Genomic DNA, 22,935 nt, shown 5'->3' on the forward strand with positions numbered 1-22,935 from the left:
TGTGCATACGTGTGCGTATGTTGTGTCTGTGGCTGTTCACTTCTGATAAAGATGTTACAAAAGGGAATCGAACAAGAAAATTAATATGCACGCAGCGTTGAGTGAGGAAGGAAACGTTTATGTCTTCTTCTATGGCATTGTATAGCTGTGTGTAGCTGTTAGCAATGTGCGTGTATGAGCTTGTGTGGCTGTGAATGTTGTGTTTATTATACGTTGTTGTTGTTGTTGTTTAGTCCCAGGTGAACCCCCACGAAGTAGACGTACGTTCAAAAGCTCTCCAACCATGAACATCCACTATTCTTTTTCAAAGATAGCATATTTAGAATAACATTATCCAACATATCCATAAGTCTTTTTAAGACGATAGGGTGTGACTTCAATTAGATTTGACTGCCATCTCTAGCATACTGTTTCCCATGTAGAAGCTACCTTGTGAAAGAGTGTGATTTCAGTGAGATTTGGTTGCCATTTCAAGCAGACTGTTTTTCCATGTAGAGGTTACTTAGTTGTGATAGGATGTGACTTCAATGAGATTTGACTGTCATTTCTAGCAAACTGTGTTTTCCATGTTGAAGGTGCCTTGTTATGATAAAGTGCGACTTCAATGAGATTTGACTGTGACAATGTAACTGCAATAAGATTTGACTGCTATTTCTAGCTGGCCATCCTACCATGTAATTAGTATCCCTGTTGTGGTAGGCTGTGACTTCAATGAGATTCAAGTACCATTTCTAGCAGACCATTCTACCATGTACAATTTGCTTGGTTGTGATAGGGTGTGACTGCTATTTCAAGCAAATCGTTTATCCATGAAGAAGCTGCTTTGATATGATAAGGTGTGACTTCCATGAAATTTGACTGCCATTTCTAGCAGACCGTTCTACCATGTATAGTTTGCTTCGTTGTGAAAGGGTGTACTTTTAACGAGATTTGACTACCATTTCTAGCAAACTGTTCGACCATGTAGTGGTTTCCTTGTTGTGTCTAATGATGTATAAATGCTGGAAGATGTTGGCAACAGGGACAACAACAGCTGATGATGAAGTCAAGAGACAATAAATTCACCAACAAAGGACAACTGGGTTGAATGAGAAAGAAGAAAAGGTTTCTTTGTGTAGGAGGGGCAGAGAGAGAGAGAGGGTGGGACAGATTGTCAAAGTGATGGGAGTAGGAGGGAAGAAAAGAGTGACAGTATAAAGCAAAAAAGAAAATAAAAAAGAAGCTGGAGTTGGTCCATGTGACTCCAATCACCATGAATGGAATATCAAATGGGTGTGTATTATCTGGGATATGTAAATAAAGGAAGGGGGAGGGGGAGGATAGCAAATGAGCAACACCTCCACTGCAACTACTCCCCGTCACCCCCTTGATATAAAGGAGCAGTGGTGGTGGTGATGTGGCTGGCCAGAGTAGATGGGTGGGGCTGTAGTAATGTAACAACTGTTTATTGTTAAATCACTGTCAAATGTTATTCACTGTATGTGTAACTGTAGATGTATGGGTGTATTTGAGTGTGTGTATATATATATATATATGTGTGTGTGTGTGTGTGTGTGTGTGTGTGTGTGTGTGTGTATCATCATCATCATCATCGTTTAACGTCCGCTTTCCATGCTGGCATGGGTTGCACGGTTTGACTGAGGACTGGTAAGCCAGAGGCTGCACCAGGCTCCAATCTGATCTAGCAGAGTTTCTACAGCTGGATGCCCTTCCTAACGCCAACCACTCCGAGAGTGTAGTGGGTGCTTTTACGTGACACCGGCACGAGGGCCAATCAGGCGGTTCTCGCTACGACCATGCTCAAAAGGTGTTTTTTACATGCTGCCTGCATGGGAGCCAGTCCGGCAGCACTGGCAACGATCACGCTCAAATGGTGCTTTTCATGTGCCACTGGCATAGGAGCCAATCTGTGGCCCTAGCAACGATCACACTCACATGTGGTCTTAATGTTCCACTGGCATGAGTGCCAATCAGGCGGCACTATGATTGGCCACGTCAGCGATTTAGGTTTGTTTACACTTGCCTCAATAGATCTTCGCAAGCAAAGTTCGGATGTGGTTTTAACGTTCCACTGGCACAAATGCCAATCAGGCGGTACTGGCATCGGCCATGTCAGCGATTTTGTGTGTATGTATATATATATATATATATATATATATATATATATATATGTGTGTGTGTGTGTATCATCATCAGCATCATCATCGTTTAACGTCCGCTTTCCATGCTAGCATGGGTTGGACGATTTGACTGAGGACTGGTGAAACAAGTGGCTACACCAGGTTCCAATCTGATTTGGCAGAGTTTCTACAGCTGGATGCCCTTCCTAACGCCAACCACTCCGAGAGTGTAGTGGGTGCTTTTACGTGCCACCAGCACGAAGGCCAGTCAGGTGGTACTGGCAACGGCCACGCTCAAAATGGTGTATTGTATGTGCCACCCGCACATATACTCTTTTACTTGTTTCAGTCATTTAGTACTGTGTCATTATTACAGACCACACATTCAGTCTAAACATTGTACTGACTCCATCATTGTTATAGCCTTTACATTTAGTCTAACACTGTTCTAACTCTACCATTGCTATAACTTTCACATTTCATTTAACACCATGCTGACAATAGCACTATTAAGACTTCACATTTAGTCTAACATTTTGCCCACTGTGTCATTATTACAGACTTCACATTTAGCCTAACACTGTACTAACCCTACCACTGTTACAGCCTTTATAGTTCATTTAACACCATACTGACTCTAATGCTATCAAGACTTCATATTTAGCCTAACACTTTGCCCATTGCATCATTATTACAGACTTCACATTTCATTTAACATTCTAAGACCTCTTTTATAGCTTTCACATTTCATTTAATACCTTGCTGACATTAACACTATTAACACTTTAACCTCCAACACTTTAACCACTCACTCCAACACTTTAACCACTGTGTCATTATTACATGCTTCACATTTAGCCTAAACACTGTACTTATTCTACCACTGTTACAGCCTTCCTAATTCATTTACCACCATGCTGACACTAATGCTATTAAAACCTCACATTTAGTCAAACATTTTGCCTAAATATTGTAGAGATTCTACCACCAACATTGTACTAACTCCGCCATTATTATAGCCTTCACATTTCGTTTAACATCATGGTAACACTAACACTATTAAGACCTCGCACTAAGTATAACACTTTACCCACTGTGTCATTAATACAGACCACACATTAAACCTAAACACTATGCTGATTCTACCACTGTTACATGTCTCACATTTAGTCTAACACTGTCGTGTTCCTGCCACAATTACAAACCTTGTGTTTTCTAGGCTGAAATCGGTAGAAACATATGACTATTCAGCAATATTAACAACTGCCTTGTATCTTCATTAAATCTTTCTCTTCCTGATCTCCTCCAACCCTACAACCAACTTACTACTGTTATGTAGCTGCTTCAATGGAGAGCATCTCATTGTTGATTGATGAACATAATGTTTAATTAGGGATGCTTTCCTTACTCACAAAGACATTTACTTTTTCAGGAAACTGCTTCATTTGAACCTATTAATTGTCAATACGTCTATTGATCCTTAAACTCTAAATGAGGGAAGGAAGCAAGCAATTAGTTTATCCCCTCCAACCTCTCCATCTATTCCTTCCTCATGGACAGCTGGAACTACTAATTTCTGGAAATCTTGTTAAGTAATAAACGAGGAACTATTTAAGATTTTCTTGAGAAGGCAACTCTTTTAGAATTGCAGGCTATTTAGAAATTCCATTAAGAGTCTCCTCATAGAGTGCGTGCTGGGTGTTTGAACTGGAAGTCAGCTGATGAAGATAATGATTTGCAACCGCCTGTTCAACCTTAGTAATTATGAATTTACAGTTTTACTCTGACTCAGAATATTAAAATTTCTTTGACACTGAATATGGAATTGGTAAATGGTTTCAACATATTTCAGACAAAAAAATCTTTTTTCCTGTAACTGAGAATCAGGAAGTTCACTGTCTCTATACATGGCCAAGGAACCACTATGCAGTTGCTTGATCTGCTAGACATAGCAGCCATATCTGATACCCCAAACATATATTTAGTGGGGTTTTTTTTCAATTTTCAAATAAACATTATACAATGTAGTTTTAGATACACGGTATTTGATTAAAAGATGGGATGCTAGCTGCCATATTTAATTTTGTATAAATTATATTATTTTATACTTTATTTTAATTGGAAAGCTGGGGTGTAACTTATACACAAGACAAAGCTGAAACTATTAAAAGAAAACACTTTATATCAAGATTTAACACCAGAGATGTGACTTATAGCATAAGTAAATACTATACTTACATCCATACTGTATTTACTGAAACATAAGTCACACTATTTTATGCTTGGTTTGTAACTGAAAAACCTGGGGTGTGACATATAGATGGAGCAAAGTTAAAACTATGAAGGGAAAAGATTATATACCAATATTTAACTCTAAATTAGGGATGTTATTTTGTTGTTGTTGGCACTCCGTCGCTTACGACGTCAAGGGTTCCAGTTGATCTGATCAATGGAACAGCCTGCTCATGAAATTAACGTGCAAGTGGCTGAGCACTCCACAGACATGTGTACCCTTAATGTAGTTCTCGGGGATATTCAGCGTGACACAGTGTGACAAGGCTGACCCCTTTGAATTACAGGCACAACAGAAACAGGAAGTAAGAGTGAGAGAAAGTTGGGGTGGAAGAGTACAGCAGGGTTCGCCACCATCCCCTGCCGGAGCCTCGTAGAGCTGTAGGTGTTTTCGCTCAATAAACACTCACAACGCCCGGTCTGGGAATCGAAACCGCGATCCTATGACCGCGAGTCCGCTGCCCTAACCACTGGGCCATTGCGCCTTCACTGGGATGTTATTTATAACACAAGTAAATACAGTACTTACAGCCAAACCTTATTAACTCAAATGTAGTCACACTATGCTTGATTTTTCAATGCAAAAAACTGGGGTGCAACATAGACATGAAACTACGAAGGGAAAAAATGTTATACTGAGATTTAACACTAAATTAGAGATATGGCATACACAAGCAAGTATGGTATACATCCTAACTGTATTTTCTCAAATATAAGTCACAATATTTTATGCTTGATTTTTAACTGAAAAAACTGAGGTGTAACTTAAACACGGATCAAACTTAAAACTAGAAAGGGAAAAGATTTTGTACCAAGATTTAAACACTAAATTAGGGATGCGACTAACAACATAAATAAATACACTACTTACAACCAACCTGCATTTACTCAAATATAAATTATTTTTTTATGCTTGATTTTTAACTGAACAAACTGGGGTGTGACATAAACATGGATCAAAGTTAAAACTAGAAAAGGAAAAGATTTTGTACCAAGATTTAAACACTAAATTGAGGGTGCAACCTATAAATGAGTAAATATAGTATTTCTTGGTTTACTGGATCAGAGCAAATCATCATCATCATCATCATCATCATCGTCGTCATTTAACGTCCGCTTTCCATGCTAGCATGGGTTGGACGATTTGACTGAGGACTGGTGAAACCAGATGGCTACACCAGGCTCCAATCTGATTTGGCAGAGTTTCTACAGCTGGATGCCCTTCCTAACGCCAACCACTCAGAGAGTGTGTAGTGGGTGCTTTTACGCGCCACCGGCACGAGGGCCAGTCAGGTGGTACTGGCAACGGCCACACTCAGATGGTGTTTTTTACGTGCCACCTGCACAGGAGCCAATCCAGCGGCACTGGCAACGACCTCGCTCGAACATTTTTTCACGTGTCACTGGCACAAGCGCCAGTAAGGCAACACTGGTAATGATCACGCTCGAATATATATATATATGTGTGAGAGTGTCTGTGTGTCCTGACATCACTTGACAACCGATGCTGGTGTGTTTACGCCCCCGTAACTTAGCGGTTTAGCAAAAAGAGACTGATAGAATAAGTACTAGGCTACAAAGAATAAGTCCTGGGGTCGATGATTTGTTCGACTAAAGGCGGTGCTTAAATATACTCAAATACCCAAAATTTCAAGGAGTTCCTGCCTTAAAAACAGGAGCTAACCACAGTTATTTTGTGTTCTTTGCTACATTGGTTTCTATTAACCCATTTATTCTATCAGAAGAATTTTTATTCATTAAGATAGAAGAAATACACATAATTATATATATATATATATATATATATATATATATATATATATATATATATATATAAAACCGCCAGTGTTATATAAAGTCAGTAACAGCACAGAACTGTTTGCTGTAAACTTGTTAGTGGAATACATCTTTCATGAAAGAAATGTCTGTCTGCTTCAATAATAAATTCCATCTGACCCATAGAAGGAAGGAAAAGCGGACATTAAAATGATAATGAGAAGGAGGGTCTAGTTCTAGAAGACTTAAGAACCTTGTTTATGAATACAGCATAATGCCAATGATAGTATAATTACCTCTCGTTTTAATGAGTTTGACTCCAACTTGAGGTTGCACTTCAACTCCAATTTATGACTCAGCTGTGCATGTCCATTATGAGAGTCTCCAGTTCCCACCATTACACCAGATAGCAAACCATGTAAGCTTCCGAGAATGGCAAGAATAAAACAAATAAGGCCGAAAGTCTTTTGTGTATTGATTGATATAGATTGGTATTGATTAGATTTCACGTGATCCAAACGACAAAAGCCTTTTACAATAATAGCTGTACTTATTTCATCAAGAAGCCAAAGTAATTCAAAGAGAGAGAGAAATGAACTAGGGTCAAGGTCAAAGCAGATGTTTTTGGAATGGAAACCTTGAAGATGTCATGAAAAAGAAGCTTGAAAATTGTGGACGATTTCATCCGTCGAGTTTTCCAAACTAAAAACTAATCACACAATAGCAGGGTTCCTGAAGAATTGTAAAACCATTAAAGCTTTTACCTGTCTGTCAAAACTGACAAGTTTCAGTAATAATTTCATCTTCTTCATAGAGATACAATCCCCAGTGAAAAATCAATACATTATTGATCTTTTCGTGATCGAAATGAATGATAAATGTAGAAAATGTAGAAGTGTACTTAAAATATTGGATTGATATATATACATATACATACATATATAAATATATATATATATATGTTATTGTTTTCTGATCTGTTCTTGCTGCTGCTGCTGTTGTTGTTGTTGTTGTTTGGGAAGTTGATTGGAGTGAAACAAATTAGACATTAGGAACATTTGAATCATGAAGGATGTACTTCACTAACTAGTTTACAGCAAACAGTTCCTCTGTGATATTAGAGGCTGGTGTGTGTGTGATAGCAAAGCTACAAAATCAACATAATCATCATCATCATCATCATCATCATCATCATCATCATCATTAGTGCCGTCATCATTTCACATCTGTTTTCCATGCTGGCATGGATGGTTTCACAGGAGCAAACAAGTGAGAAGACTGCACCAAGCTTTACAATCTACTTTCACATGGTTTCTACTGCTGGATGCCCATCCTAATTTATACCACTTGCCTGTTTTTTTATGTGGCACCAGCACCAGTGAGGTCACCAAATAACTGGCAAGACAAGATGCCCTCAACTGAATGGGAAATAGTATTGAAGTGGGTAGCTTTGTGGCAGGTGAATAATGTATGTATCTCTCTCTCTCTCCCTTATATATATATATATATATATATATATATATATATATATATATATATATATGGAGACATGGCTGTGTGGTAAGAAGTTTGCTTCCCAACCACACAGCTCCAGCTTTAGTCCCACTGTGTGATACCTTGGGCAAGTGTCTTCAACTATAACCTCAGGCTGACAAAAGCCTTGTGAGTGGATTTGGTTGACAGAAACTGAAAGAAGCCTGTTTTATATATATATATATACATACACACATACATGTGCGTAGTGTGCATGTATATGTGCATATATATGTTTGTGTGTGTGTGTGCCAGTACCATGTAAAAATCACCCAATACACTCTGTAAAGTGGTCAGCATTAGGACGGTCATCCAGCTGTACAAATGCTGCCAAAACACACAATTGGAGCTTGGTGCAACTCTTCAGCTAGCCAGCTACCGTCAAACCATCTAATCCATGCTAGCATGGAAAAACACATACAATATGGCCATTTTTTTCTTGCCAAATAAACACACACACTATACATTCATTCTTCATTAGCCTCATTCCTTTGTCTGGAAATCTTTCGTCATGCATACTGTGACCTCTTCAGCGATTCTTCCATCCCTCATCCATTGGACTAAACAGAACAGGAGGAAAGACGTGGGATGGAGAGTTGCTGAAGAGGTCATAGGATATGTGACAAAAGATTTCCAAACAATGGGCCTAAGATGAAATATGACCAATAGTGAAGAACAAATATATAGTGTGTATGTTTATTTGGTAAGAAAAAAAATTACCATCCCGAAATATAACAATATATATATATATATATATATATGACAGGAGGCTTCTTTCAGGTTCCTACTGCCAAATATATATGTGTCTTGCTGTTTCCTTGCCTTGACATCACCTGATAGCTGAGAATGTTACCATGATGAAAGCAATGTCCTTTGTTTCCAGTCTTCCTTGGAAACATTTCAGGTCAGGTCATGGAGTCATGCACCAATGTAGTGTGTTGCTGCAATCCACCATTTCTTGGTATTGACTTGGGCTATCCTGGGCAACCCTCTGATTAGTATTCAAGCCAATCCCTATCTCTGTGAGATACTTCTTCATCTGCCTCGACCATGTTGCATGTGGTCAATCAACACAAGCCAAAAGAGACCAACAGAATAAGTCCAGGTTTATAAATCTTGGGGTCAATTCATTCAATGAAAATTTCTTCAAAGCAGTGCTCCAGCATGGCTGCAGTCTAGTGACTGAAACAAGTAAACGATAAAAGGTTAAAAAAAAAAATTAACTAAAACAAAGATGATGTATTTCAGGATAAATATGGTAACAAAAGGGTTAAAGCCTATAAGAGATTTTTTTCCAGTTTCCTTCGATATTTTTCAATTACTTAAACTAAAGTAGACTGACATTTCTCAACAATGACTTTTGCAATCTTTAAATTGCACAGTTATAAAAGCTGGAAGCACACAAGTGAAGATAACTCAATGGGGTCAATATCAAGTGAAGATAGTCAATGGTTTCAAATTTTGGCTCACGGTCAATTTCAGGGGAGGGTGCTAGTTGATTACATTGACCCCCAGGGGTCCACTAGTATTCATTTTATCGACCCCAAAAGGATGAAAGGCAAAGTTACTTATTTCTTTATTGCCCCCAAGGGGCTAAACATAGAGGGGACAAACAAGGGATTAAGTCGATTACATCGAACACCAGTGCGTAACTGGTACTTAATTTATCGACCCCGAAAGAATGAAAGGCAAAGTCGACCTCGGCGTAATTTGAACTCAGAATGTAGCGGCATATGAAATACTGCTTAGCATTTCGCCCGGCGTGCTAACGTTTCTGCCAGCTCGCCGTCTTTAGGCAAAGTTACTATGATGAAATTTGATCTCAGAATGTAAAGATGGACAAAGTGCCACTAAGCATTTTGCCTGGCGCTGTAAAGATTCTGCCAGTTCACCGCCTTTAGTCAATGGAAACAAGAAAATATTGATCATTCACCATTAGATACAGAACTATCTTTTATTACAAATGCTATCAGTTATCATTTAGTGAGAATGGGGTCTAGTCGATTACATCAAACTTAATGTGTAACTGGTACTTATTTAAAGGATGAAACTACCAAACTAGAGCCTCACCACCAGATGCAGTCTAATGTGGTACCCAGGACATGTATATAGTTTATAGATCCAATATAGGTAGAATCAACAAAAAAAGTACTCCTGCATCCAGTCAGAGATAAATATCAATTTAATACACAATTATGAAAGAGCTACTAATAATTTCATACTTTTATAATACTTTAAATAGGCATATTTATAAAATATTCCACGTATCTCCAGCAATCTTTCAGGCTCTGTGAAATGTCTCAAAAAAGAACATCCTGGTCCTGTGTGCAAAATTGGGCATCATGTATACACAGGCACACGGACATAAGACTCTCACAAGACTCATGGCATATAAGTCATCTCTTTCTTTCGAAAGAAATGTCTCCAAAATCACACTGTTTTCTATATACAAAGTTGGGGTATCCTACAATATTTAATGCACTAAAAACTATTTTTACATGGAATGCAACTAACATGCCCGCATGCCTTTAATGTGATCAAATGCAGTATATAACTGAGAGGTGGTTTATTTGCATATGCAATTAACCAAATTATGCAATTATCAAGATGGAGTATATACCCACAGCCACATGCTCACACATATACATATGCATATATATATATATATATATATATATATATATATATATACACACACATCCATGTATACACATTTATATTTGTAGGAAGGCAAATTAGTAACTTACACACAGCTATTAATAAGAGTCCCATAGGCACTAAAGCATGTATCGAATCAATCAGTTGCTGGTTAAAAGTCATTGCAAGCTTATAAAATCAATTAGAGTCATGGTTGCATGCCAATAAAATTCTGAGTGACAGCTATGTAAGTCATCAGTGACCAAAGAATGACAACTCTGTATATAATGTGTTGAGTGTTCGGTCCTTTTGAACACATGCAAACACACACACACACACACACAAATACACACATTCTCTCTCTCTCTCTCTCATACACATTCTTTTACTTGTTTCAGTCATTTGACTGCGGCCATGCTGGAGCACTGCCTTTAAGTGTCTTAGTTGAAGAAATCAACCCCAGAAATTATTCAATAGTTGAAAAGAACAGATAGCATGGTAATGTAGGCGGCAGGCAGCAAACCTGCTATGCATGAAAGACTTCAGGAGTTCCAACAAAACTTATGATAAAAAGAAATAATAATAATAATAATAATTTTGAGCACTTCATAGAGTACCAAAAGCTTGTGGATATCTATGGTTGTATATACATATTTTTTATTAAAGTGGCAAAATTATCAAAGAACTGTTACTCAGAGTTTCTCATTCCCATTCGTTATGCGCATGAATGTTTGAAATGAGGAGTAGATAGACAACCGACAACTGGTGAAGGGTCCTTTCTCTGTGTTAACTTGTCCTGTTTTCCATTTTTTTTTTTTCATCTTTTACATATTTCAATCGATTTTCCCTTGTTTGCTTATGTATTTCATGATATTTGCACCATTGGTGACATCCTGTACCCATATATGCATGTATATATATATATATATATATATGACGGAGGCAATGTGGTGACGCGTATGCCAGTGGCACATAAAAGCACCCATTACACTCTCAGAATGGTTGGCGTGAGGAAGGGCATCCAGCAGTAGAAACCATGCCAAATCAGGCTGGAATCTGGTGCAGCCCCTCAGCTTACCAGCCCTGATCAAACCGTCCAACCCATGACAGCATGGACAATGGACATTAAATGATGATAATGTTACTCAGAGTTTCATATAACTATTCATCAGGCAGTCATAAGTATTCAGAACAATGCAATAATTTACAACCATAAGTATCCATGATTACCAACTCATCAAATAAACACACAAAACTGATTTGGCCACTACTTTTCACAATAATGGCATTCTGTTAGATGAAAGCGATTGACCATAATGGAAAATTGTATATGAGTTATTAATCATGAATACTAATAAATACTTATGAACCATTGTATTGTTCTGAATATTCACAACTGTCTGATGAACAGATTTTCTGAAACTCTGAGGTACAGTTTGTGAAGGTTTTTTTCAACTTCAGTAAAATGATATTTTACTCTGCCTTTGGTATTCGAGTACTATTTTCTCCACTTTTCCACTTTGTTTTTCACCTATGTGCTTACATGTGTGTGTGTGTGTGTGTGTGTTTTTATTTGCTTTGGTCATTAAACTGCAGCTATGCTGGGTTACTGCCTTGAAGAATTTTAGCCAGTTGAGCCCAGCACGTATTTTTTAAGGCTGGTACTTATTTCATTGCTCTCTTTTGCCAAACTGATAAGTTACGGGGACATAAACACACCATCGCTGGTTGTCAAGCAGTGGTTGGGGGGGGTACAATCACAGACACAAAGACACACACACACACACACACACACACACACACACACACACACATATATGACTGGCTTCTTTCAGTTTCCATCTACCAAATCCACTGACAAGGCTTTGATCAGCCCAAGGCTATAGTAGAAGACATTTGCTCAAGGTGTTGTGAAGCGGGACTGAATCCAGAAACATGTGGGTATATATATATATATATATATATATATGTTGACTGGTATAATTCTCTACAAACCACTCGTCAAGATAATATTAATTGGCCTTACAGCGGGAAGCTGGCAGAATCATTAACATGGCAGGCAAAATATTTAGCAGCATTTCATTCATCTTCACATTCTGAATTCAAATTCTGCCGAGGTTGACTCTGCCTTTCATCTTTTCAGGGTTGATAAAATAAGTACCAGTTACACACTGGGGGTTGATGTAAACGACCAACTCCCTCCGCAAAATTGCTGGAATTGTACCAAATGTTGAAATCATTATAGATGACTTTCAAAATTTCTATTTGACTTCTTTAACATTAAGAAAACTTTGCTTAATTATTTACACAATGGGTGCGTGCACATGTGTGTATGTGCACGTGCACACGAACGCATGCGTGCACATGTGCACGAGTACATAGGCACATCTGCGAGTGCATGTTTGAACATGTGTGTGGATATGATTTATGTAGCTGTGTGTGCTTATCTAAGTGTGTGTATGTATGCGTTTGTGTTTATATAAATGTCTATATATAGTTTGTGTGCATATCTGAAAGCATTTTTATGCATCTGTGTATACGTGTGTAGGTTGTATGTGTATATGACCGTGCGGGGGAGGGTTGTATGCGTATGTATGTCTAGGGAGGTTGTACGTGTGTGTGTTTGTGTGGTGTGTATACATAGGTCAGTGTTTAGATATGTGTGTGCATATAAAAGCATACATGTGTGTGTGTGTGTGTGTGTGTGTGTGTGCATGAGTGAATGTGTATGTATATGAGTGCATGTATGTGTGTTTGTGCATATATGAGTGTACATGTGTATGTGTGTGTGTGTAGGTTATTTATATATACATATGTGTGTGTGTGAATGCATCAATGCAGTTACCTGTACAGGTGTATGTATGTGTGTGTGTGTGTGTGTATATATATATATATATATATATATATATATATATATATATATATAACTGTATATGTGTGTCTGTATTTCCATGTATAAAGGTGTGTAATATATATATGTATATATATATATACACACACACATACAATTGTGTGCATATCCGTTCAGCTGGTGAGTCAGTCACACTGAATCTGATATGATGAGTCATTTTACAAGTTGTCAACATACACTTTTACCTTTCATCACTACCATCACGCCCAACCATCCGCCGCCGCCGCTGCCACCATCATCAAACGAGCCTGTATGTTGTTGCACCACCACCTGCTAGAAATAGCAGTCAATTCTTCTTCTTCAAGTGGCACCCAGCGGTCTTAAACGAGGAAAGGACACGTTAGACAAGGCAGTCATACACCGCATGTAATACGAAAATGATGTTAGGATGGTCATGGCTGGAATGCCTTTCATCATGTGTCTGCTCTATCAAGGTCGGCCCGAGGCTGAGCAATGGCAGTATCAACTACATCGAATCCACCACCTTCGCCATCACTATCCTTACCTTCAATAACACTATCGCTACTGCATCCAAGTCTACAACTGTAAGCATTAACTTATACCTGTGCACTGTACATATACACACATATATATATAGACATACACATACATGCATCCATGCATGCATACATTGACACTTATATACACTTGCATATACAAAAGCAACAACATGCTTTGCTTGTGTGTGTGTGTGTGTGTGTGTGTGTGTGTGTGTGTGTGTGTGTATGTATAATATATGTGTGTGTGTATATATATATATATATGTATAATATAAATATATATATATATATATATATATTTGAAAAAATGAACAGATATATATATATATATATATAAAAATGATCCAAAAAAGCCACCTCTGCTCATTTTTTTCAAATATATAATATATATATATATATATATATATATATATATATATATATATATAATATATTTGAAAAAATGAGCAGAGGTGGCTTTTTTGGATCATTTTTATTTTAATAATAATGTTTACAGTGAGTAACTCTGGTAGAAGTTTCAAGTTTCAAATAGCTGTTTTCAAATTGAAAAATGTGTTTTACTGGTTGCTTAAATAGCAAAAAAAAATTTTCTCTTGCAAGTATGCACAAGTATACGTGTACCAGAATCACTCACTGTAAACATTATTATTAGCATAAGAATTATCCCCCCCCCCAAAAAAAAGCCATCTCCACTCATTCTTTCAAATATATATGATACTGTACCTAGAACTTTCTTTTTCTTATTCTACCACACATATATTTATATATATATATGTTGTAGTTAATAACAATTTGATTCTGTTCTGCATTTCTTATATATATATATATATATATATATATATATATATAAGAAATGTGAAACTGAATTGAACTGTTATTAAATACAACTTTTACTAAATGTCTTAAGGGTTGCTTTCTTACATTTGTTCACCTACTTCTCCTTGTGTGTGTGCACGTGTATGTGTGTGTGTGTGTGTGTGTGTGTACAGGGAGAGAGAAAGCGAGGCAACAGGTGTACTTAGCGGAGGAAGAAGCAGAAAGTAAGAGGTTTGCCAATGTTCTGTGTGTGGTATGAGGTTCCGAGATGTAAAGTGTTCTAGATGGCAACACAGTTTAAAGCAGAGAGAATCACCACGTTGAGAAGGTGAGAAGTGTGACAAATGGATTATGGCACACTTGCACTTAACTGACGCTGGAAAGAAAGAGAGGCATGGAAGTGCTACTATGAAAGGCTATTATTAAATGGAGAAAATGCATAGGGGAGAGAGAGAGAGAGAGAGAGAGAGAGAGAGAGAGAGAGAGAGAGGGACCATATATTTCAGTTGACAACAGTATGATAAATAAGGCAATTAAGGTTAGAAGATTTTGCTCCATTAGGGATCACTGTTGAGATGTTTAGTCCTTCAGCATTTAAACTGGGTAAAGTTACTTTCTTGAGTCATGTCGACTCTCAAGGGCCGGTTTCCCAGTTTCATGGCGTATATATTCTGTACCTGGGTAGGATGCTGGTCTGTCTCAGGCTTACTCATTTTTGCCAGCTGAGTGAACTGGAGCAGTGTGAAAAGAAGTGTTTTGCTCAAGAACACACCACATCGCCCAGTCCAGGAATCGAAACCACAATCTTACAATCATGAGTCCGAAACCCTAACTACTAAGCCGCATGTCTCCACTTAGCATTTAAACTGGCCATGTTCAGCCCAAATATTCCACCTGTTGTATGTTGAAATTGGCGGTGAGCTGGCAGAATCGTTAGGACGTCAGGCGAAATGCTTAGTGGTATTTCGTCTGTCTTTATGTTCTGAGTTCAAATTCCACCAAGGTCGACTTTGCCTTTCATCCTTTTGGGGGGGTCAATAAACTAAGTACCAGTTGCATACTGGGGTCAATCTAATCGACTGCCCCCGCTCCCCCAAAAATTTCAGGCCTTTTGCCTAGAGTAGAAAAGAAGAGAAAAGAAATTGGTCAGGTTAGGTCAGGTCTAGCCTTGTATACCTATCCTAAAATGTCATTCTAAAAATAAACAATCACATCATTGAAATATCAAAGCTATGAGATAATGCATGATTTACTCAAAACATTACTTTTGACAGTGACCTGAATGCTAAAGGGTTAAAATATTTGGCAGTGTAGGGTACAGCCCAGTAAAAAGCCCCTATGCTGGAATCATGTAAAAAGCACCTGTGCCAGGGTCACATATAAAGCACCAATGCTGGTACCACATGAAAAGCACCCAGGGGTTGGCATTAGGAAGGGCATCCAACTGTAGAAATCATGCCAAAACAGACAATTGGAGCCTGCTGCAGCTTTCTGGCTCGCCAGCTCCTGTCAAGCTATCCAGCCCATGCCAGCATGGAAGACAAGCATTCAATGATGATGATGATGATGATGATGATGATGAATTCTTACTGAGCTTAACTTAGCTTCTCCTGCTCTCTGGTACAAATAAAATAAACAACTCGTTCGAGTATTGAAACTGACATGGTTGACTTTCTCTCCAACATAATGTGTGACTGTGTGTATTTGTTACTATTATAGTACATAGCAGGCCTTTCATCCTTTCGGGGTTGATAAAATAAGTACCTGTGGAGCACTGGGGTCAATGTAATTGACGTACCCCTCCCGCCAAATTGCTGGCTTTGTGCTGAAATTTGAAACCATTATTTTATTCATCCTTTAACATCTGCTTTTCCAAGCTAGCATGGATCAGACAGAATTAGTTGAGCCAGATTTTCTATGGTCAGATGCCTTTTTTGTCACCAACCTCACTCCTTCCAGGGGCTGATAAAATAAAGTACCTGTTATGTATTGGGGTCCATTCCATCATTACAACTTTACCTTCCATCCTTTCAGGGTTGGTAAAGAACCAGTAATGTACTTGGGTTGACTTAATCAAATGTACCCTTCTTCCCCTTCACTGTGTGGCCTGGGTCGGATATCAGGGTTGCTATTTGTGGCTTTCCAATGTGCTCTTTTCTCTCTCTCTCTCTCTCTCTCTCTCTCTCTCTCTCCCTTAAGATAGCCCCACCCTTATGTGTATTAGAGATACAGGTAGTTTTCTCTCTCTCTCTCTCTCTCTCTCTCTCTGTACCAGCCCTGTCTCATGTGTCTCAGGAATGTCTCTCTCTCTCTCCCTGTATCAGCAATGCTCTTGCATCTCAGGGTATATATAATTCTCTCTCTCTCTCTCTCTCCCTCCCTCCCTCTATCTCTATCTCCTCACACCAACCCCACCTTGTATTCAGGGTATATGTAGTTTCCCTCTCACACATACACATCCTCTCTCTTTCTCTTACATATATCCTATCTCACTCTTGCACACATACACTCACATACATTCACAAATATACATACATACACATCTTCTCTTCTCCCTCTCTCTCACACACACACACACACACACACACACACACATCCTCTCTCTCTACACACATCAACTCCACCCTGTGTCTCAGGATATATGTAGTACTCTCTCTCTCTCTCTCTCTCTTCTCACATCAGACCCACCTCAACTGTCCCAGGTATATGCAATGTTATTATGTGCAAATGGCTTTGATCTGCACATAAAACAGGTACTTATGCTGTCAACAGAATGTCTATGTTGTAACTAATAATGCTCCTGCATTTCATGTTGGTAAACCTACAACACCGAATATCTTCTTCAATGGTTTTACAACTTCTTCTATTAAGGTGACCATTTCCTTCAATAGTCTAACCTCTGGCCCCTATATTTTATGGCCATCTCTCTGGATAGTTCTTATTCTCATAAATCCACAACCATTAATAAGTCACTAGAACTAGATATTTTTCTGCTGATTTTTCATTTTTTAGTCTTCGATGATGTGTCTGAAAGCTTATTCTTAATTTCTGTTTGCATTCAGAGATGTTTTCAGGAGCATTTTGACATCGAGAATATCTTGTAGCAGTTCTCAAAATGACAAATATGTGGTCCCAAAACCTGTTAAAATATTTATGAAGTTTTTTACCTTTTTGTTTATCTAAAGCGTTTTCATGAGTTTGTCCTGAATGTCCATGCTTTTTTCAGACTTTTAATTAACCCTTGTTTCATTTGTCCTGAGTAATATAAAATAATATAAAACCTTCCTTTCATAAGTCCCAAGTTATTCTCATGGTTGAAAAAATTCGGAAATGTATATCATATATGATGCAGGATACCAGGGAAATATATTCTGTATATCACATGGGAAACACAGAATAGGCAAAGGGTTAAGCTATTTCTGGAGAAACAAGTAATCTTATTATTTAATAGCTATTTAACCCTTTGCCTGTCCAAAGCATTTTCACAAGTTTGTTCTAAACGGCCATGCTTTTTTCAAACTTTTAGTCAACCCTTCTTTCATATGTTCTGATTAATATAAAGTTCCCTTTTTAAAGTTTGAAGTTACTTTCATGGTTGAAAAAAAAACTGGATGTGTATCATATATGATGCATGGATACCAAGGAGATATGTCTTGTGCATCACATGTGATACACAGAACAGGCCAAGGGTTAAGCTATTTCTGAAGGAACAGCTAATTTTATTTAGCAGCTATTTAAATCTTTCCCTATTCAAAGCATTTTCATAAATCTATCTTAAACATCCATGCTTGTTTTCAGACTGTTAGTTACTGTAGGTTAATTTGGTTTAGATGTGTAATATGTGTTAGTACTATATCAAGTGGTAGGTAATACATTGTTTTGAGACTTTATCAGCCAAGAGTCCTGAAGCATTGTATATATATATATATATATATATATATATATATATATATATATATATATATATATAGATTTAAATGAGAGCTCAAAACTGATCCATTGAAAATACTTTATTATAATAAAGTATTTTCAATGAATCAGTTTTGAGCTCTCATTTAAATCAACATAAATACAAGAAATCACTTGTGAGTATTTTGGTACGTTTGTTAACAGATACAATATTTTTGCCTAATTTTTGGTATAAAAATATATATAAATACATATATATATATATATATATATATATATATATATACAGGGCGTCCACAAAGTCTGGGTACATGGGGAGTAACACATACTTTAAGAAATTATTATTTCTTATATTTAATTGTTTATGTTATGATTTTATTTACACCATGTAGCCAGACTTTGTGGACACCTTGTATATATATATATATATATATTGTCCCATTTTGTATTTTTATATATATATTAGTCTTTGTTTCATACATTCTGAGTAATATAAAGTTGTTCCTTTCATAAGTCCCAAATTACTCTGGTGACTGAAAAAAAAAATTGGGAATGTTTATTGTTTATGATACATGGATGCCAAGGAAATATGTCCTGATATTATATCTGATACACAGGACAGGCAAAGGGCTACGGAGAACACTAATAGCTTGTATCCATATAACTATTTTTCTTCACCATGGTGTTGAGCATTTAAAATGTTTGGAGCATTTTAATTTTATTAAACATGGTAAAGTGGTGAGCTGGCAGCATTAGCACAGACTAAATGTTTAGCTGTATAGTTTCTGACTCATTACATACTGAGTCCAAATGCCGCTCAATTTGGCATCGTTTCAGGGTTGATAAAATAAAGTACCGGTCGAGCACAGAGGTTGATGTCATCAACTTGTCCCTCCTTTCAAAACTGCTGGCTTTAGTCCAATATTTGAAACAAAAGATGGTGAGCTGGCAGAATTGTTAACACATCAAACAACATGTTTAGCAGCATTTCTTCTAACTCATTAATTTCTGAGTTCAAATGCTGCTGAGGTCAACTTTGCCTTTCATTGGGGTTGATAAAATAAATCCCCTTAAAATCATTGGCCTTGTAACAAAATTTTATTAAACAAGGTGATTTGCCTGCTCCTCTCCCACTCTTTCCAACTCAAACATTCCCCACCCGCTAGGAAAAACACTGTCCTTGAGTAGCCTAGAAATTTATGAGAGCTTTGAAACCTAGGGTATGATGGTGTAGTTATGACATTTAAATTGGAGATTTTATTGTCTAAGCTCCATAATCAATGCCCCCACTGTGTCTCTAATTAGTTATATGTGTGCCTGACTTCCAGAAATAATATCCAGTGTGTATATAATAACCTATTTAGTTCATATCTGACTTCCAAAAACAATTACCAGTGTGTGTGTGTGTGTGTGCGTATATCTATGTAGTCACGTTTGACTAATATAAATAATATCCTGTGTGTATATAACTACCTCTACCAGTGAGTGTATATATATATATATATTATATATCTTTTATCGTTTACTTGTTTCAGTCATTTGACTGCAGCCATGCTGGGGCGCCACCTTCAAGAATTTTAGTCAAACGAATCAACCCCATTACTTAATTTTGTTAAGCCTGGCACTTATTCTATCAGTCTCTTTTGCCAAACTGTTAAGTTACAGGAACATAACAACACCAACACTGGTTGTCAAGCAGTGAGTGGGGGACAAAAACAGACACAAAGAGACACACACACACGCACACACACACACACACATATATATATATGATGGGCTTCTTTCAGTTTCCATTTACCAAATCCACTTACAAGGCTTTGGTTGGCCTGATGCTATAATAGAAGGTGCCACACAGTGGGACTGAACCTGGAACCAGGTGGGGTGGGAAACAAGCTTCTTACCACAACTATTTAGTCATGCTTGACCTCTGTAAACAATAATTAGCATGTATATATACCTGTTTAGTCACTTAAAAAAAAATGTATATATAACTACTTGTTTAATCATATAAACATAGCTTGATCACCACAAACAGTGACCAGTGTGTATATGATTATATGTTTAGTCATGCTTGACCTCTATAATCAATAATCAGTGTGTACATAATGACCTGTTTTATTGAGCTTGACCTCTGTAAATTATGATCAGAGTGTATATAACTACCTATGTAGTCATGTCTAGACAATACCCAGTGGTGCTAAACAGTTATATGTACACACACAACAACTGCTAAGCAGGTAGTTATATATTCACCCTATATAACTTGTTTATAGTGGTTATGTCTGAACATGAAAGACAATAAGCAGTGTGTATATAACTACATTTTTAGTCATGTCTGACTTGTATAAACAATACTGTGTGTGTATATAACTACCTGAGTGGAGGTGCATGGCTTAGTGGTTAGGGTGTTGGACTCATGATCATAAGATTGTGGTTTCGATTCCTGGACCAGGTGATACATTATGTTCTTGAGCAAAACACTTCATTTCACGTTACTCCAGTCCACTCAACTGGTAAAAATGGAGAATCCTGTGATGGACTGATGTCCCATCCAGGGAAGTGTATCCACATCAGGGAAACCAGGAAACCAGCCCTATGATTCTTATGGATTAATGTGGACTAACCATAATATAAATGTACCCTACAATATTGTCGTGTATAATATAGAAATTAGGGGAAACGCATGGCTTAGTGGTTAGGGTGTTGGACTCATGATTGTAAGATTGTGGTTTTGATCCCTGGACCAGGTGATGCATTGTGTTTTTGAACAAAACCCTTCATTTCACATTGCTCCAGTCCACTCAGCTGGTATGATTAATCCTGTGATTGGACCAGTGTATGTCCAGGGAGAAACTGGCCCTATTCTCCTCACAGAGTAATGTAGACTAACCATATAACTTTTCTACTCTAGGCACAAGGCCCAAAATTTGGTGGATTGGGGCCAGTCGATTAGATTGACCCCGGTATGCAACTGGTGCTTAATTCATCAATCCCAAAAGGATAAAAGGCAAAGTCGACCTCAGCGGAATTTGAACCTAGAATGTAAAGACAAATGAAATACTGCTAAGCATTTCGCCCAGCATGCTAACATTTCTGCCAGCTCTCCACCTTACTAACCATATAACTGCCTCTATAGTTAAGACTTAGTTCTATAAACAATACCCAATAACAAGTGTATATATAAAGGACTATCTATTTAGTCATGTTTCTATATGTCTGTTGTGATTTGACTAACATTGGGTCAAGTGAATGTCACAAAATGTAGTCTGTGTTTTCCCAGCATTCATAGCACTTTTTACTTCTATCTCTCTTTTTCAATGGTCAATGTAATTGACTAGCCCTCTCCCTCAAAATTTCAGGCCTTGTGCCTAGAGCATAAATTAACATGGAATTTTGACGGAAAGTTTTAAAAATTAGGATCACTTTAAAACAGGAAATTCGTATCATAGAACCAAGGAAGTCTCAGGTTGGTAGCAAAATAGTTAAATCAAAGCTGTTACACTATATTGGTCTTTGTTGCTACTGGCAACAAAAGATATTGCCTTTTTACTATTTTCATATGACTAAAGTGTTTTATAACACCTTTCCTGTATTTATGCCTGTCATACTTGTCCATTCTTCCTCACAAAAACCAAACTTACTGACATCTATAAAACACTCTTGGATTTTATTACCATTTTTGTTAATACAGCATTTCGACAGTCTCCTCATAGTCCAGATTTTTCTTTTGTATTTAATTACTTCTGTTTCTTTAGAAACTAGATTTTTCTACTTGTCATATTCCCTAATCAATTTCTAGAATAAATTCCCTTCTTTTCTTTGAGATATTTCTTTAAAAAAAAACATATCCTTCTATAAACTATTGTATCGATCTTTTATTTGTATTACCATCTACTCTTCCGAGTCCCTCAGTTATTATACATCCTGTCCAATTATCTTCGTTATTTCTCTGTGTTTTGTAACTCATTTAGTTTTCGATTTACTGTAACTGAATCAATATTTAATAACTAGCACAACCTGTGTGTTGTAGCCATTATTTTGTTCTTAGCTACCAGTTCAGCCATCAATACTAATTCAATTTATAAATTATTTTTATCCTTCTCAGAATTATTATATTACATATTGTCTACTTTATCTGCTTCGACAACTTTATCTATTCATTGCTGTTCTCATTCTAGATAAATCTAAACATGTTAATTCTACTCACTCATTGCTGATATACACTCTTAGATAGTGCTTCAGCATGATGCTGCCCGTTTATCTATACACTTTCACATTTTAATTATTCTAGTCATTGGACTGTGACCATGCTGGGGCACCACCTTGAAGGGTTTCGTTGAACAGATCAACCCCAGTATTTATTTTTTAAGTCAGGAACTTATTTTGTTTTGATTTGCTGAACCACCTAAGTTACAGGGATACAAACAAACCAACACTGGTT

General features: G+C 37.3%; 1 protein-coding gene and 1 long non-coding RNA gene across 3 annotated transcripts in view; one reads left to right on the plus strand and one right to left on the minus strand.

The window, feature by feature from the left end:
- The window catches only part of LOC106876104 (hillarin), a 95,593-nt gene that overhangs the window by 43,905 nt on the left and 28,753 nt on the right, over positions 1 to 22,935 (plus strand). The window contains exon 1 of one of the 2 annotated variants that reach the window (XM_089342423.1): positions 13,415 to 13,814. The exons of the other annotated variant lie outside the window; for it this stretch is intronic. Coding sequence (XP_089198549.1) covers positions 13,647 to 13,814 — 168 coding nt within the window. The 5' untranslated portion in view covers positions 13,415 to 13,646. Of the gene's footprint in view, positions 1 to 13,414; positions 13,815 to 22,935 lie in introns of those variants that run through there. 2 annotated transcript variants of the gene reach the window in all.
- The window catches only part of LOC128250899 (uncharacterized), a 76,589-nt gene that overhangs the window by 42,817 nt on the left and 10,837 nt on the right, over positions 1 to 22,935 (minus strand). The window lies entirely within an intron of this gene.

The sequence above is a fragment of the Octopus bimaculoides genome, chromosome 26 (assembly GCF_046866305.1).
Source record: "Octopus bimaculoides isolate indiv1 chromosome 26, ASM4686630v1, whole genome shotgun sequence".
In the NCBI taxonomy this organism is placed as follows: domain Eukaryota; kingdom Metazoa; phylum Mollusca; class Cephalopoda; order Octopoda; family Octopodidae; genus Octopus; species Octopus bimaculoides.